Source organism: Notothenia rossii, assembly GCF_949606895.1.
Source record: "Notothenia rossii genome assembly, chromosome: 8".
Taxonomy (NCBI): Eukaryota; Metazoa; Chordata; class Actinopteri; order Perciformes; family Nototheniidae; genus Notothenia; species Notothenia rossii.
In genome coordinates this window covers 18,686,648-18,705,075 of record NC_136906.1, presented here as the reverse complement: position 1 = coordinate 18,705,075, position 18,428 = coordinate 18,686,648, and the positions used below count along the sequence as shown (strand labels likewise).

The following is an 18,428-nucleotide window of genomic DNA, read 5'->3' as shown; positions in this document are numbered from 1 at the left end:
CTTCCTTCTCTCTACCCTTCACCCCACTCCGTTCTCCCATCTCTTCCTGCCTCTCTGTTTCCCACCTCCCCTCGGGTGCAGCTGTCACATGATCTAGTCTAGTGTGAAATTACTCCCTTCCCAACCGTTCCTTCCATCTTTCAGAGCCTGAAGATGTCTCTTTGTCTTTCTTACTCGCACTCGTCATTTTTCTATCACTTACTTCCTCTATTTTCTGTCTTTTTCTCACTCCCCCCCCCGCCTGTCTCGCAGGTGTAATAACCGCACCCAGTGTGTGGTGGTAGCGGGGTCCGACGTGTTCCCAGACCCCTGTCCAGGGACCTACAAGTACCTGGAGATCCAGTACGAGTGTGTCCCCTACAGTGAGTACTGAGATCCTTTCACTCCCTCCCACCTTCCCAACTCCCTCACCCCATTCATCGTCCCCTCCCTTCCCTCTCTTTACCCCCCCCCCCCCCACCTGAACCTCCTACTCCCTTATCAACCCCCAAAAGCCCTCGACAAAAATGACATTCTCACTCTGACACGTGCTCACCTGCTCCCTATGGCTTTTTTCAACACAAACAAAACCACACACACACACACAGTCATCCTCACCTGCTTTCTCTCTCTCTCTCTCTCTCTCTCTCTTTTCTTTCTGTCTCATACACTTACAATGCACCAACACACACATACATCCACACACACACAAACACACACAGGCCTCTAAACCCTTTTTCTTCATCGACAGAACAACGCAACAGTGGCTGAGAGGGATTTTCACATGGGGGAAGGAAGCACAGGGTCCGATAAGCACTTCACACACACCCACTGCAAACATTGGGTCAGCCCTTATTGGCGATCACAGCAGTGTAACACACACCGCCCCTGCACTCAGACACTGATTGACCCAGGGGCATGCCACTGCCTTTATCAGGTGACAAACACCTTGGCTGTCCCTCTGATTTCCAATACAAATTAAAATTGGGTGCAGTGAGACAAGCAGGCAGGGGGCGCAGTGTGTTTGTGTGTGTGTGTGTGTGTGTGTGTGTGTGTGTGTGTGTGTGTGTGTGTGTGTGTGTGTGTGTGTGTGTGTGTGTGTGTGTGTGTGTGTGTGTGTGTGTGTGTGTGTGTGTGTGTGTGTGTGTGTGTGTGTGTGTGTGTGTGTGTGTGTGTGTGTGTGTGTGTGTGTGTGTGTGTGTGTGTGTGTGTGTGTGTGTGTTGCACCTGAACATAGGAATGTTAACACAAACAGCAAAAGGCTTATTTTAGACCACATGACCTGGAGCGGCACACATTTTAATGTCCCCATGGTAACGGCTGACTTCCTCACGGCACTGCTCAGAGCTCCATGGCAGGTGTGAGCCACACACACACGTCTGCATACACACTCAAGTGTACCTCATACTAGCAAAAGGGGGACACACAGTTGCTCTCGTTCTTTCTCCCCCTGAGCAAGCATGCACACGCGGACCTGAGCACAGTCACTCACACAGCCAGAGGAGCAGACACAGAAAGGATTATATCTTGTTGTGTTGATCCTTATACATGTGAAAATCTCCGCTCAGCCTCCCCTCCTCCCTCTCATGAATTATTACTCTCAGCATTGATCCCCTCACTGTGCAGGAACTCTTGTCTGGAGGGGAGGGGCAGTGGCGCTCACCTCTACCAGACACAAGCAGAATTGGGGTCCAGGAAGAGGTGATAATGGGGGGTGGGATACATAGATCCTCTGGGGCTGATTGCATGAGGGGGGGGGTGGGAGAAACTGGGTGTTTTTCTCTGCTTTTTCCTCAGGCTCTGTTGAGGCGAGCCATGGATCTAAGTCAGCGCCAAGATTCTAACCTCCTATGCTCTCTTCTTCTTCCTTCTCATCTCTTCTCTCGTCTTCCTCTTGCTTATTATCTCTCAAAGTCAGCGTCACCTTTATTCATGTCTCTCTTTCTGTACTCTGCTCTCTTTCACATCTCATCTATAGTCGGATGTCTTTAATCTTCTTCCACCGCAGCATTTCTCTTATTCTTCTATTTGTACTCTCTGTCCATCACTCTGCCTCAGTATCTTACCACTCTCTTCAGTCTCTGCTGCTGTCTCTGTCGTTTTTTTCTTTTACAGGTTGGACACATATTCAAGTATCCAACTCTCCAGCCCAGGTGGAAAGGTTCGGAGAAACTCAGGGACTTCCATGCACCTTTTTCAGTTTTTCGCCCTACCTCTGCTCTGTGATTTTTGTCCTTGGATTAGCTTTTGAGAGACTTTGTTGAGTCAGTTTGCATCCACAGTCACAGATAAGCAGAAGTTTAGAGTTTCTCTATGGTGTCTTTTTTCTTCAATGCCTTAAAAGTGAAAAAAAAAAACACGTCTTTTTCTCGAGTCTCCTCTACCTTCTGTACAGTCCGTCTGTCATTTGATGTTAGCTGCTGTCAGACGGCCCCTCTCAAGGTGCGTGACTTTGTTAGTTATTCTCTAGAAGTTCTATGCTGTAGCCTGGTCCCATATTATGGTTCATAGAGGGTTGAGGTAGCATTTCTAAGTTGTACCTGCCTTCCTCATGTATTCTAACCTTGGTTTCCTCTGACTGCTCAAGGGAGCTTACTTTCTCTCTGCAAAGCAATCAAAGGGATGATTAAATAGCTGCTGACTTGCATTTTTCCTCCCTGTGTTTGGAAAAAAGTTTGTTGATTGTGTGTAAAGTACGTCACGGCTTAGAAAATTGGAAGTTGATCCCTCTCTGATGAAAAGTCCTGCCTGTCTGAGGTGACAAAGAAGAGCTAATTATCGCTGTCCTCTGCCACTCTTCTCGGCTAGAGAACACGTCCACGCTGCTACACATGAGCGTATGCAGACAACTTATACTGCGGGCCGTCTTTGTTTTTGTTCTGATCTGAAGTAAATACGACCTGACACATTCAGACTGAAAGCTGAAACTGTTCATCCCAAAACCTAGTCACCATTGCACCACACGTCACTCAACTAGGCCAATTTTAATTACCAGGAGAGGGGGCGCGCCGCTCTCTTCAGTCCTGCCTCAGCAGAGATTTGTCAAGATTAATTGAATTTGCTGCTTCTAATCGCTCTGGTAATGCCCCATCGTTCACGTCTGGCTGGGAATGCTGGGCATCACCCAAGGCTGACGCATGTTTTTCATCGCCTGTCCCTACAAAAAGGTTAACAACAGAGAGATGATATGTTAAGGTTGTGTGTCAAAGCAGTTGAGATTGTGTGTAGCCACATTGATGGCTAGCGTCTGACAGGGGCCTCTATGTGCATGTTACACAGGCATCATGTTTCCAGTCACCTGAGACAGCGAGGTGACAGCCAGAGCAAAAGTGACACACACAGGCTTTTGTCAGCTGAGCTCAAGCAGGGGTCCGGAACGTGTGTGTTTGTTGCTGCGCGTGGGATCACTTTAAAAAAGAAATACAAATCCGCCAACAAGTCAAATCATATCTCATCGAGCCAAAAAGCCCTGCGAGGCCTCCCTGCCACGTAGCATTGTTTTTGCCAGCCATAACAGAGCAAGACAAAACAGCTCAACAGAACCCTCATTTTGCACTGTCACAGCCTGCTGTAGACGGCTGGGTTCCATTAAGGCATAACAAATCCATGCACACAGCTGCAGCATGTATTTACTGCAGTGGAAACCCTACACTGCAGTTTTAGCCCAGATGTACACTGAGTCAGAGTAAATCTGCCCTGTAAGAGAACTCTACCTGCCCCCCCTCCTTCCCCAGGACACAGTAGTACATCATTATTGACTCCTAATGCTCTTCATTCGGGCCATCCATGCTGGCCATGCCAGAGCCATTAGACCTGGTGTTGTGCTCTGCTACTTCATCAGCTGTGATTTATCTTGTTGATATGCACAGTGCTGTAAGCAGAAGAACTGCCTACCCTTTAACTACCAGACCAAGAAAAACCCTATGGAAAAATTATTTGTTTGCATTTTTTTTATCAAATGGGCCACAAATAACCACAAACTATTTTAATTTTTTTGACTGACCACACAGTTTTGTTTTTATGAGCCTCTACCAAATGGTCGAGCTGACCTTTTATGGTAAAAGTGCATTTTCAACAATCATCATATACAGTACAGTATTTGTATGCATCAAACTCAAATAAAACACAAACTCAAATAAAAAAATATATTTTATGGGAAATGAGCAATATATACAACCAGATATATTCATAAAAGATAATAAATAATAATTGTAAAAAAATAAAAATGGAAAAAAGTAAGTTAAGTGTTTTTCATAATAAAAAAAAGACTTGCCCATCTTACTGTATGCTGAATTGGCCTTGCAAGAAACCACTGGCCTAACAGCAAATGTCTCTATCCTGTGTTGGCCTAACTTGCTCATCTGTGTGCAACTTTGGGCTGAATGCCATGCATGAAAGCTGCTATATAAATTATAATCTCTCTTTCACTCTGAGACTCATAAGGCAGTACTAGATTTAGTAATATTACCATGAATCTAGCTGTTTATTTACCATATTTTATTGGAAAACATCTCTGAAACTCTGAAAAAGTAATATTGCTAGTTTACCATAAAAGGCCAAATCGACCGGTTGGTTGAGCATATTTTCCAAAAAATAATTACACCCTTGTTAAAACTTTTTTTGTGCCTCAAGTCATCTAATTATGTTCAGTCAGTGCTCTGACACTAAAATATGTCAACAATGATATGGTTACCTTACCAAAGTTGGTACCAATTTACAATAAGACTACCCTTACAGTATAAAGGGTTTACGAATAGTTTGTAATTTATTTATTAATTAGGTTGTGAACACTTTATAAATCATTAATAAGCTTTATAAGACATGAGATAAACAGGGCAACTGTGACCGGTTGCTTACCAAATAGTGAGCCGACATTTATCTGTACTGCTAAGCCTTATTAGAAATGGTAGTAACTCATTAATAAATGGGAATGTGTTTTACACTTTAAAATAAGGCTCCCTTTTGGCAACTATAAATGTTAGTAACTCGTAAATAAATGGTCATAAAGAGATGCCAAGAAACATCAAGATGGAAGGGGGAGAATCAATTCAGTGAACAACAGACACCAAGCTGGCTGATGAAGAAGACAAAGTAAGCTAGTGCCAATATAAGGCTTAGTCATCTTGCCAAATAGTGAGCCTGTGTTGATGTATGAAAACTATTTTAGAACTGGTTTATAAATGGTTCTTAATGATTAATAAAGTGGTACAAAAAAAGCTAGCTAAAGGGCATTCTGTTTGAACCACAGTGACATCTAGAGGTTGTTTTGTGCATATCATGTCAACCAAATGGTAGAGCTGGCTGAATCAGATAATCAGAGTTAAACCTTTTTATTTATTTTTCAACAAGATATCAAGACACAAAATGTGCTCAACCAAATAGTGGTGCTGCTAGTTAAAGGGTAAAATGGCCTACTCGGGCTGTACAGAAGAGATTCTGCAGAGCTTCTTAGGTAACATCAAATTCTCCACTTTTACATTCATATCTTGTGGCCCCGCCACTGTTTTACTTTATCAAATGTATTCCTCCCCACAATTGTATTCAGCACTGCCTTTCTTGGCGTCTTGGACACTAAGCCGCTGGAAATGATAGTTGACTTGTTGCGAGAGTTTGTCAGTAGAAGGAATAATGGCATTGTAATATGTCAAGTTTTCAAGGGGAAGAAAAGGAAAGACTTTGATGTAGCTGAAAATGAAATTATATTAATATGTTTAGGGGCACCATTAGACGCGGGGCTCATAAATGTTTGGTGAATGAGAAGCAGCCGAATTTGCTCAGGCCTTGGAAAGGGATGACTTTTTACCGTGAAAAATGTAAATTGAGAGACGGAACAAGAGGGAAGGAAGGATACAGAGGGACACACACACATCTAGGCTGCTTAAAAGATAAAGGAAGGCACGGTAGTCCTGCAGTCTTGTGTGTGTGTGTGTGTGTGTGTGTGTGTGTGTGTGTGTGTGTGTGTGTGTGTGTGTGTGTGTGTGTGTGTGTGTGTGTGTGTGTGTGTGTGTGTGTGTGTGTGTGTGTGTGTGTGTGTGTGTGTGTGTGTGTGTGTGTGTGTGTGTGTGTGTGTGTGTGTGTGTGTGTGTGTGTGTGTGTGTGTGTGTGTGTGTGTGTGTGTGTGTGTGTGTGTTTGACTAGCTGTACTCATTAGTGTGGGAGTAATTGATAGGGTTGTAGAGAGCGCTGAGCAGAGTGATTAAGGGGAGGGAGGGCAGCGGCTTATTTCTCAAAAGGGCCGTGAAACAGAAATGCTGAATGAATCAGACAAACAGCCAAGGTGGCCTTAAACTAACCTCCTGCTCACTGTGACGACAATCTTTGAATTTGTGTCTCTTTTCTCTGTGTTTATGCGCGTGTGTTTTTAGATGATCTGTGTGTGTCTGTAATTGGTGTCTATTTTTCAGGACAACCAAGAGCAGAAGAAAGGAAGTCAACCGTCTTCAACCGACCCTATTGTTCTTCTCCCTCTCCGCAGCATTGAAGACGTTTTCTTTTTTTTCTCTCTATCTCTCTACATGTCACTGCTGTGCATCACACCCATAATTTTCCTCCTTTTTAGGAATGAATACACAAAAGTCAATTTATTACATTTCAAATACCATCTTTAGAGGATACACTCGCGTGAAGCGGGCAAGCTCTGCTGACAGTAAATGTCAAAATAAGTCCATATGTTCGAGCTTTGCTGAATTTCGGTATCGTCATGCACCCCTGCCCCCCGTAGTTGTTTCAGTTCCGATGAAAGCTCTGATGCTCCCTGGTCCGTCTCCCCCTACCCTAACCTTGTAGTTAATGATTGCACACGCAGTTGGTGGCGGGGATGTTATGCTTTCTTGGCCCCTGCCCCAGCTTCACAGGACTCGCAGTCATAGCTTTGCCATGTTTACTACTCTAGGCTATCATTCCCCCGGTCTTCATAGAGGTTGTTTGTCCATTTTGATCTTGGCATTAGATGATAAATGATCAGTGTTGCTGCTGATCCTGATGCTGCCTGTGCTGTATCGCTGCCAAGATGCAAGGCCACCCCCCGCACAGATCAAGCTACTGCCGCTAACTCCCCCCTTTTTATTTTTTATTTTGCTCGCTCTTCCTCCTTACATCTCTCTCTCCCTCCCTCTCTCTCTCCCTCCCTCTCACCTTTTTTTCTTTATTAATGGGTACCACCGTAAGCTGTCGTGACAATTTCACCGGGCTCCCCGGGGACATCAGACTTGCGTGACACACACATGACAATCTCGCCCGCAGCAGGGATCCACCAGCCATGTGCCATTTGACGTGTGAGGTCCCCGAGAGACATGGCGATGCGCTTCTGCCTCAGCAAGGCGTGTGGCAGCGCTGTAATGACGAAGGCGGAGCTGAGATCCTTGCTATCTTCTCCTGGGGTCTCCAGCTGCTCACAGACCTCCCCAGTCATGGCGACACGAGCAGGTGCAAAACAGCTTCATGGATGTGGAGGGAGCTTACCTGCTGGAGTCAGCTGAGGCCTTGGTGTGACTCAACAACACACCAACCTATTGATTTGTGTGTGATGAGCCCACTGCAGACATTTCTCTCATCTCTCTTTTGTCTTTACCCGTTTATTTTTGTCTCCCCTCCCCTCCCCCCCCCCCCCCCAAACCATGTCTCTTGGTTTCTTTCTGTTTTTCTGAGGCGTTCCACTCTGTCAAGCCCTCCCTTTCCCCTGTTGTTTGTTCTCTTTTTCTTTGATGAGCCAGCCTCGGCCAGGCAAGCCAGCAGCTCCCCATTGATTGGACGGTCGATGGGTTGAGTGTTTACGCTGGCTTCCATAGCGAGCATCCTCACTCTGTAAATTGAGCAAAGCCAAAAGCACCGCTTTCTTTAGATCAAGGGGCCACTCCTAATGTCAACACAGACTGTACTATGAGAGAGACAATATCAACAATCGCTCCCGCAGACAACTAACTACAGATAGAGTCATCCTCGTCTCCACCTTTCCATCTGCCATACCCTCATCGCTTTCTCAATCTTTGTTTACTCCCACAGCTGAAGAGGACTACAGCACAAAGAGGCTCTCCCTCAGTTTCTCTCCAACAGGTTCCCCGCAGCCGCACGTTTGGGCATGAGGGAAAGAAGGAGGAATGTGGCAATAAGAGGGGTTGAGGTGGGGTCGAGAGTACGTGGTTGGGGGAGGATTGTGTTGTTGGGGGATTATTGATAAAGCCGAAATGAAATGGAAATGGAAATGGATTTAAACCCAAGTCAGGCCATTTTCCCCTCCTCATTTTCCATTTGAGCCATCCTTTCTCTGAGTAGCCAACCATAACACAGACAGATAACTTGCTTTAAGAAAAGAGAGAGAGACAGAAAGGACAGCTTTTTATTTAATCTCAATTTTCTCTTTTTTCCTGCACCTGTTTTTCTTTCGTTCTCTTCACTTTCCCTCTCTCTCTCTCTCTCTCTCTCTCTCTCTCTCTCTCTCTCTCTCTCTTCCGTACTGTCTTTCTCTTTTATCTTTCTTTCTCCTTTTTCCGATGCTTGAATAGAAGTGGATCAAAAAGGTAAAAACCACAATGAACATAACAACCACAGCTCGCCCCTTCCTCCCTTCTCCTCCTCCCTTGTGTCCCTTCCTCCCCCCATATACCCTCCTAACCCAGCACCTTGTGTAGTAGTGGTCATGTTTGATGTTGATCTCCCTCCCTTTTTCTTTCTCAATCTCTAATCGCCTCCTCTGCCCTTTTCTTTCTATCTCTCTTTGAACTATAACCAAAATTCTAAAATCCTTTTAGATTTCCTCCTTGGTTCTGATGACACCAGCCTGACCTGCACGCACGCACTCACACACACACACACACACACACACACACACACACACACACACACACACACACACACACACACACACACACACACACACACACACACACACACACACACACACACAGTCCAGTAGTATCTAAGAGAGATAAACGAGAACTAACTTCATTCCTTTCTTGTGCAAAGTAGCTTTGACTTACAGAAAACATATATTCATATCACCTCATGAATGGCAAATCTCCTCATTTTGCATCCCCTTCAAAAAGTATGTCACACTGTTGCATCACATACACCTGACAATTCACATTTGTCATTACATTTCTCAAATATATTCCAGCTCAATTGGCTATTGCGATTTATTTGTCGCTCCAGTTCAAAAAAGAAATTCCTCTCTCTTATTACTTTATTCAGCTGCTCCTTTTCTCCATACTATATGCTCTCTTTTTTTGTTTTTCTCAGGACAGATTTGAAGTTTGTTGTTGCTGTAATCTTGAAGCAAACTTTGTGTTATAACACAGTAAATCACCAAAGATGCTCTCAGTATTATTTTTACATTATCCCATTTCCAGGTACTTCAGTGTCTTTCCCTCATTCTGTCTCTTTGAAATGACTCATTCTTCCAACAACTCCTCTGTTGTGTTTCTCATCCTCTCTTTCTCTGGTCCTCCTTCTGATTGGTTTATCTCTCAGATCACATCTGGTTATCACAAGCAGCTGCAGGCTCTTTTGAGCATCTCTTACACTCCTCTTCCTCCTCCTCTCCTCTTCCTCTCTGCCTCTCTTCCTACAGTTTGTCACTGCCAAGTCTCTGTTCTCTTTATTGCACATGCACTGTGAACTTGTGCCCCCTCTCCCCATACCTATCCACATCAGTCAATCCTGGTTCCTTATGTGTTCAGTGAGGCTCCGGAGGGGGGGGGTGGGGGAATGGGAGGGAATGGGGAAGGGAGGTGTATCCCCTGTAGGGAGTACTTCAGCGTCTTGTAATGGCCTCTCTGATACAGCAGGGCCTTGTCACAAGCACTCCTAAAGAGCCACAATCAGCATGGCCAGGCACCTCAATCACTTCTTGAAGAGGAGAGACAGACCTTACCCATACCCGAGGTCAGGGTGAGACTAGTGGCCATCAGTGCCAGAGTCCCAATGAGCCTTAACTCCCTCTCTCGGCCCCCCCCCCCCCCCACCCCCCCCCTCCCCCTCCCTTACTCTCTCTGAACCCCCTTACATCTGTCTCGGCCTCAGCCATTTCCCCGTCTGGCTCCATGGCTGGATCCATATGTTGGAGGAATTAACTACTATGGAGTTTGCCATTAACTGGTTTATGGACCCTTTGTCCGTCGTCATGTCCATGGCTTTTCATTAACATGGATCATTGTCTCACATATTTCTCCCACCGCAAGCAGATATTTTACCGTAGCTAACTCTCTTGCTTGCCGTTGAATAGCAAGCTACAAAACCATCCTCCTCCTCCTCCGCCTCCTCCTCCTCCTCCTCCTCCTCCTCCTCCTCCTCCACCTGCTACCATCTCACCCAACTGGTTATTTTTTTACTACTCTTCCTCCCACTAACACTAAGATGAATACCCCATTCCTCTGTCTGCATTCCTGCTCTTTCCTACCTTAATCCATTACTCCACTGCTGCTGAACTCACTTGTGCGACTTGAGCGTTTTCAATCAAAAATATTCCTTACTGATTGATCAGCTGATGTGCACCGCTCAGTGGTGTCACATGTGGAAGATCCTGTTCAATGAAAGTCCATCACTCAGTCAACCAACATACCGTTAGGCTATTTTAAGACTATGTTGGCGTCTCCTTCTTCCCATCACTCCCTCTGTCCCTTTTTCCCCCTTTGCTGACAGTCTAGCGGAGTACATTCCACATCTTTACAGTATTCCTTTTATCACTGCTGACAGGATCACACTAGTGTCCTCCATATATTTCACACATCAAGAATGTTTGCTTCTCAATGAGAAGAGGCAAGGGAAGGATGCAGTGCAACCCCTGCGAACAATCCTATCCTGGTATTTCTATAAAGCGTGGGTAGATGGACGGGAGGCAGACTCTACAAGGACGAAGCCATCGCTCACACAAACAGCTCCCAACCTGTGATTCATAAAAGTTTGAGGGAATGAGTGAGAAACCACTGCATCGTGTGACAGGAAACCACAAAGAATGGCTGTGCATTGAGGAAGAGAGGAAGAGAGGGAGTGCGGTCGCTATAGAGACGATGAGTCAGGCAGCATTGCCTCATTAGGAATGACCCACCACACGTGAGCACTGTCATGTGACCAAGGCAGTGCAGACACTATTCAGTGGCAAGGGGAGATAGGTAAGAGTGTGGGGATTGACTGAACATGCAGAACTCATTGCATTGTTGGAGCAAAAGAAACAGGTGAGTGTGTGAGGCTACTGGCCATGAATATAAATCACAGGACCTTTATGGAGAGACAGCACATCTGGGACGCCTGATACAGAGTAGGAACAGTCAGGGCTGTGGTAGGCTAGGCTAGGCTAACGTTGCAGCGATGTTACGTTTCCCCATATCTCAACCCTCAGTCAGTATAGTCTACTGTATCTGGAGCCTATAGCCTTTGCAGCCATGTCCTGACCAACTTTCCTGTCACTCAGTGTCAGCTCCACTCCTAAGCAGATAAGACTTTGCTTTCAATGGACGCCATCTCTAGCTGTTGCAAGCTTTTGGTCTCAGTGAAGGGTATTCTCTGGGGTGAATTTCTGGGTTGATAAGGGTGCAAGTTTGGCACCTGCCTCTTCCACTGTCAGGACAGTGTATGTGTGTGCACTGTCTGAGAGTCTGTGTGTGTGTCCTAAGGTTGTATGTTTGTGTGTAAATGTCTGTGCATGTTTGTGTGTTTTGTATTGTGTATTTACTCCTACGACTTGACCCCCCTTGTAGTCTAAAAGGAAGCAGAAACTCAATGGGAGCCCCTACTGTCTCTGTCCTTATTCCTCATTCCTCTCTTCTCTCTGTCACTTTAAATGTCACTCCTCAGCAGATTAACTCACTCCTAATTCTCATTTCACAGGAAATAACCTATTTACTCTGTTACTCCACTCCTTTCTCTCTTCTTGTTTGCACACACAGAACACACTCACATCCTATTTCACGACTTCTCCTCTCTCCCTGCCTCTATGTATTTCTGAACTGCACACATGGATACCTACACACACAAACACATACACACAGATACACACACAGCTACACACATTAATGGGCTGATGAATGCACATCAACATACCATTAGAACACACTGCAGACATACTAACCCTTTAAGCCCATTAACTGTCCAGAATGGACGCGGGGTACCATGACATGCTCCATTCTGCCCCCTGCTGCATGCGTGCGGCACCTGCCAGTAACAGGTGCGGGATTCAATTACAGCAGCATGTTCTCAGCAGTCAATCCTGTGAGCAGGCCATCACTGAGGACTGGGCAAAGGCTTGGGGCAGCAGAGCCTTCAGATCCTCGTAGCATAAGATTTGAAAAAAAAAAAAAAAAGACTTTAACAGCTGCCAACCATTGGTAGCGGGTGTTTGGATCATCAAAGATGTACATTAACTATCACTGTCACATCAAGCGTAGAAACACCATGGGTTGCGAAAGACAACCAAAATGAGGAGACTAAAATTAGCCTAAAGCTGTCAGCGCTCACTTTGAATTGCGATACCAGTCGATCAGACATTGCTGGAAGACACTAATGGGGGATATTTGCTGTCATTTTCAGAAAAGTACTGGCACTTTAATCATTGTATACTGCTGTTTCATATTGACAAGTAACAGCTGACCTGTGCCTGGGAAAGGGATTACGGTGATAAATAGTCAATTATTATAGCAGCATTTCCCTGTTTGTGTGGCAGTAATTGGCAAGCTAGAGTGTGATAGCTACAGCCTGGGTTTTAATCCCTGATAAGGTAAATTTCATTCGCCATCTGGCTAGTTTGTAGGGTAAGGAAGTGTTTTGCCTGCGCTGCCTATAGTGACTTCACTGGGGTGATCATAACTGCAAGATTTCCATCCGCACCGAAACAGAAATTAATCTATTGATCTCACATAATCCCAGATGGCTCTTACTCCTGCTAACCTGAGCCAGACTAGAACAATGCCTAATCTCAAGATTTAGGCTTAATGCCTATTGCCTAATACTTCATTCATATGGTGGTCATAATAGCCTTTTGTACAGTAGACTCCTAGGGCTCAGCTGCTCCGGCTTCCCACTGCTACAATCACCCTTCACAGTTAGCAGGAGATGGGGGGAGGCAAAGGAAAGGAAAGGAAGGGTGAGCTCGTAAACAGGAAGGCAGTTGGGAAGGCTGGGTAGCGCAGGTCAGAGTTAATGAAGCCCCCTAGGCAGGGTTTGCAGGGTATGAAGCGAGACCACTGTTTCGGTTTGGCCCATTGAGTATATGTGCGTGTGTGTCTATACATGTATGTGTTCTAATGGAGTGTGTGTCCAATACAGTACAGACTGCTACCAATGTAGGAAAGAACCGGATGGTTAGCTGCAATAATGAACAAAATCATATAGTATTTTTGGGGGGACAATGTTGCGGGCAAAATGTAGTGCCAATAAGTTGTTTTGCAGGCAACAACCTATTTTGTTGCTGTGATAGATTGTAGTGCATTCAGTACATTACCCTTCTTTTGAAGCTCCAGATCTAAATCTTAATGTTTACAATAGCTTATAATCGACAGTGTTGTATCATAAAAAAATTAGGAGGTTTTTTTTCTGCGTTGGTTTGAGGTTTTAAGTTTGATAAACACCACTACTATGTTTTATTGAGTATGTTCACACACTGAAACCAGCCACACAACTCATGCAGTATTACACTTTGGGCACATAGTGATCCTTCTGTGATACACCCTTTATAATAAATCCAGCCAATCCCATCAGCCATAGGTTCCGTGTTCAGTCCAGTGGCACACCAACAGCTCCTGTTTCTTTGTCCTTTATTCTACCTCGAGGCAGAGTTGCTGGCTTTGTTTATGGGTCACCTACATGGAGAGCCACTGCGTGCTGTTTATTTAGCTATTTACAGTAGCATTGTACTTTTGAGGCAATGTCCTACTTTTAGTAGTTGTTTTTTGACTGTATTGCTTTTCTGCTCCTCCTTTAAGGCCTTTATTTGCAATGCGTTGGAGCACAACGTTCGGTATTTTGCAGTGAAGTCACGCTGTGTCACAAATAATGAAAATATAATTTTATTGTGGCATGAGGGAGAGCTGGCATTGATGTATGTCAAGAAATTAATTGTGCAGCTGTCTGAAAGTGCCAGATTTAACTATTTCTCTGAACATTATTTTGCATATTTCCGTCACCCAGGTTCATATTTGCAAAGCAAACACCTCAAGCGTCTCTGCCTTCGAGGGAGGTTTTTGGTTTGACAAAGGAGCATGACAAGCCTTCTCCTAGTGAAGATTATGTATTCAGAGTGTTTGATTAGATTCCTCTTTGGTGGCCAGTCTCAATCCCTGTTGGACCCCCTCAAACAAAAGAGGCTAATTCCATAGTATCACCAGCTACTAACACAACAGCAACACGACAGACAGGCAGGAAAAAAGAGATTTCCACAAGCCTGAAGCCTCTCCATCTCTCTATTGGGATTTTCCTCCTCCGCCTGACTCCATGCAATATTCAGGACAGTTTGAGTCTAACACTGATCCTTCACTCTAACATTCACTGTGTGACAGTCTGTCTGTGTGTGTGTGTGTGTGTGTGTGTGTGTGTGTGTGTGTGTGTGTGTGTGTGTGTGTGTGTGTGTGTGTGTGTGTGTGTGTGTGTGTGTGTGTGTGTGTGTGTGTGTGTGTGTGTGTGTGTGTGTGTGTGTGTGTGTGTGTGTGTGTGTGTGTGTGTGTGTGTGTGTGTGTGTGTGTGTGGGGGTGTGTGTGTGTGTGTGTCGTATGTCATCTGTGTCCAAATGCCCCTGCAGTGTCCAATTAGTTCAGAGATGCGTTCAATCACGAGGTGACCAGCAGGTGCCTGATTCTTTCGCAACCCCAAGCCAGAGAGCCACATAAATAAACTGGCAGAGGAGACATGGGGACTCCTCAGCTGTTTTATTCTGTAGTGCTTCCAACTCTCTCTCTCTCTCTCTCTCTTTGTCGCCGGTACCCTTATGATGATGTCAGAGTGGCGAGGATGCCAGCAGCTTTCCTCATATATCACCTGACAAACCCAGTAGTCCCATGCCACTCTGGGTGTCAGGCAGGGACACACTGCGTCAGACAGCCAATTTACATCAGTCCCTAGAGGATGCCCTACACCGGCCTAAAGAAAGCATCCTGTGTGTACACTTGTTTAGTTTACAGATTGTTTGTAAGGGTTCCCATGTATTTTTGTGTGTGTGCCTATGTCTGTTTGGAATGAGGACTGTTGTTTGTGTGTGTGAAGCCAAGAATCCGTTGTGAATGAAGGGGAGGCCCTGCCAAAATCTTTACCCCAGAATACTTTTTTCTTTCAAGCATTACTCTTGACTGAGAGCCAAATTTGAGTCCTAATAAAACAAGCTGTACAATTACTGTTTTACCACCCAGTGGCGGAGCAGAGAAGCAGAAGCCTTTGAAATATAAAATGCACAATCAAATAAAAAGTAGGCCAAGATAAATTAGATTAGAGACTACATCTAAGCCGCGGCAGCAGCCAGAAATCTCCCATTTATCATATTCAGACGCTTTCCGGCCACAATGCTGATGTTCTACAAATGAGCTTTTATATTTTCCTTCATTTTAAATCTGATATTGTACCTCACCTCACTACCCACAATACCCCTCTCTCCCATTCTCCTCCTACTCTTTGTCTCCTTTTCAATTCTCAACTTACTTGTATCTACTCACATCTTTCCTCCGTCTCCTACATGTCTCTCTCCTAATCTATATTCCATGGTCTTTGGCCTTTTCCCATTTCCTCTCTCCCTCCCCTGCCATTTCCATGATATCTTTCATTTTTACAATGCTTTGTTTTCATTTTCAATCTCTTCCTTTTTCCCCCTCTTCTGCTCCAACACACCTCTTCTGCTCCAGTCTTTGTGTGTCCGGGGACACTTCTGCGGATTCAGGCGGCCAGCTCTCTGCAGGAGGCAGAGCATCAGGCAGGCGCGTGGTGTAAGGACCCGCTGCAGTCTGGAGACCGTCTGTACATCATGCCCTGGACTCCCTATCGCACCGACATGCTGTTTGAGTATGCCTCCTGGGAAGACTTCAAACAGAACCGAGCCACCACCACCTACAAGTGAGGGCACCTCCCACTGTCCTGGATGATCAAATAGCATCTGTTGCCATATTGATTTATTGGCTTTTCGTGTGTGTGTGTATATAGATCATGATAGCAGAATGATCCCACTGTGGCGTCAGGTGGCTCACAGTCAGGCCATCTTGTAGGATTGTGTCATGCAGAGTAGATGGATTGACTTGTTCTCCTGAATACCATGTGATTCTTTCTCTACAGGTTGCCCAACAGAGTTGACGGCACAGGGTTTGTTGTGTACGATGGTGCTGTATTTTACAACAAAGAACGCACACGAAACATTGTCAAGTATGACCTAAGGACACGCATCAAGAGCGGCGAGGCCATTATCACAAACGCTAACTACCATGACACCTCTCCTTACCGCTGGGGAGGGAAATCAGACATCGACTTGGCTGTGGATGAGAGCGGCCTGTGGGTGATCTACGCCACCGAGTCCAACAACGGACGACTGGTGGTCAGCCAGGTAGGAGAGCAGCGGTGCACAGCAGGGGATGAGATGTGGATTATAAATGCAGAAACAGATTATATCAAAATCACATGAGACTAGTCAGGGAAAAGGTCATATGTCACAAATGATTGAGTTACTATAGAGATTACACACTTGTACTGAAAAATTAGATGTTTGCCAAAAAAGAGTCTCATAAGAAAATTTTGCAAAACGAAAAAAAAAAAAAATTTTTTTTTTTTTAAATCCTGTCCTATCCAAAATCCCCTCTTCACTCGTAAACTAAATATTCCAGTTGTTTTTTTAGGTTCACAGCCAGTGTCAGCCTGATTCTAACATTTGATGTATATGTCTTTTTAGTATATGAATTGTTTAGAATCATATATTGTGCATACTGTACACATCACATTACTCATGCTTCCTTGAAAAACTTAAAGCACGATTTTAAAAGTTGCTTCTTTGTTTCTTAACAAACAAAACTGCAATCAGGCAGCAAGTTTCCAAACAAACAAGAGTTTGAATAATGTGCTATTCGGAGAGACGGGTCCCATTTATTATCACTATCTTGACCTAACCAGGAAATTGTTTTTCTAACTGTATGAGTTAAACTATCCATCTAAAATATCAAACCCTGCATGAGCAATGAGGGTGTAGAATAATGGAGTAACAAAGTAATAAATAAAAAAGTGATCGCTTTCATCATCAAGGAACTGTTTGGGTTCTGGGGAGTTTTATTATTTTAGAGTGCAACACACACCAAGGTTTCTATTATTTACAGTTTGGAGCTATAATGAGCAGAAGCAGCTTTGCATAAAAGCAACGAAATATCTCTTCTCCAGAGCTGAGAGTTTAATTACTTTTTCAATATTTTTTGAACTTCTTATAAATCTTTACATTATTGCACAGAAGTACCATTTGTGCCGCTGCGGGCTCATGTAAACATGGGTAATATGAAAAATGTTACATCAAATAATGTTCAAAGTTTAATGATAGATACAACTGCACACAGAGAAATAACAATAGGATATCAGAACTCAAATAAAGTAGACCTGCTTTTTTAGTCGTGAGGACATTTGAACTTTATCGACTTATGACTGTAAATCTAAGAAGGAATAAAATAAAATCCCTCAAAAACCAAACTGGCACTTCAAGCTTCTGAGAATGATCATTTATAGGCCTTTTCCCCAGTTCAACATTATTTCCTCCTTGCCTTTAGGTGAATCCTTACACCCTGCGCTTTGAAGGCACCTGGGAGACCACCTTTGACAAGAGGATGGCATCCAATGCCTTCATGGCGTGCGGTGTGCTGTACGCAGTGCGGTCCGTCTACCAGGACGATGACAGCGAGGCGGGCGGCGACCTGATCATGTACGCCTACAACACAAACCACGGGCGCGAGGAATCCGTCAACATGCTTTTCCCCAACCCCTATCAGTATATTTCCTCTGTGGACTACAACCCTCGGGACAACCAGCTCTATGTGTGGAACAACTATAACGTGCTGCGCTACTCCCTGGAGTTTGGACCCCCAGATCCCACCACAGGTCAGGAGCCATCCCACTCAAAGATATACAGAAACACAGCGTGGGAAAAAGTATCTTACAGATTTTGTGATTTGTTTTGCATTTGTTAATTGGTGAAAAAACTAAAAACCAATCACAAAAATGTATACCGATTTTTTTTGCCAGGATTATACTTGAGATGTATAAATTGGTAATAAGGTATTATGGTAAATATAAGTTATCGTACATTTTTTTAATGAATACTTGCTTTTGGTCAGTATAATACAAATAAAAAAAGTATTATCTGAATTAAGCAATCATACACGAGGCCTCGGCACAAGCGCCTCGGTCCTGCCGCAGTACTGGAGTACCAATAATGACGTTCAAGAACGGCCTCAAGTGTATGATTGCGATTCTATTACACAAACTATAATTGTAATCAACAATATCGTAAAATAATTTCA

General features: G+C 44.4%; 1 protein-coding gene across 6 annotated transcripts in view; it reads left to right on the top strand.

The window, feature by feature from the left end:
- The window catches only part of adgrl1a (adhesion G protein-coupled receptor L1a), a 151,747-nt gene that overhangs the window by 107,916 nt on the left and 25,403 nt on the right, over positions 1–18,428 (top strand). For 5 of the 6 annotated variants that reach the window (XM_079642929.1, XM_079642931.1, XM_079642930.1 and 2 more), the window contains 4 exons: positions 253–362; positions 15,792–15,999; positions 16,216–16,480; positions 17,679–18,006. In XM_079642929.1, the coding sequence (XP_079499055.1) occupies positions 253–362; positions 15,792–15,999; positions 16,216–16,480; positions 17,679–18,006 (911 nt within the window). Of the gene's footprint in view, positions 1–252; positions 363–10,000; positions 11,148–15,791; positions 16,000–16,215; positions 16,481–17,678; positions 18,007–18,428 lie in introns of those variants that run through there. The other variant, XM_079642934.1, reaches the window with a different exon arrangement.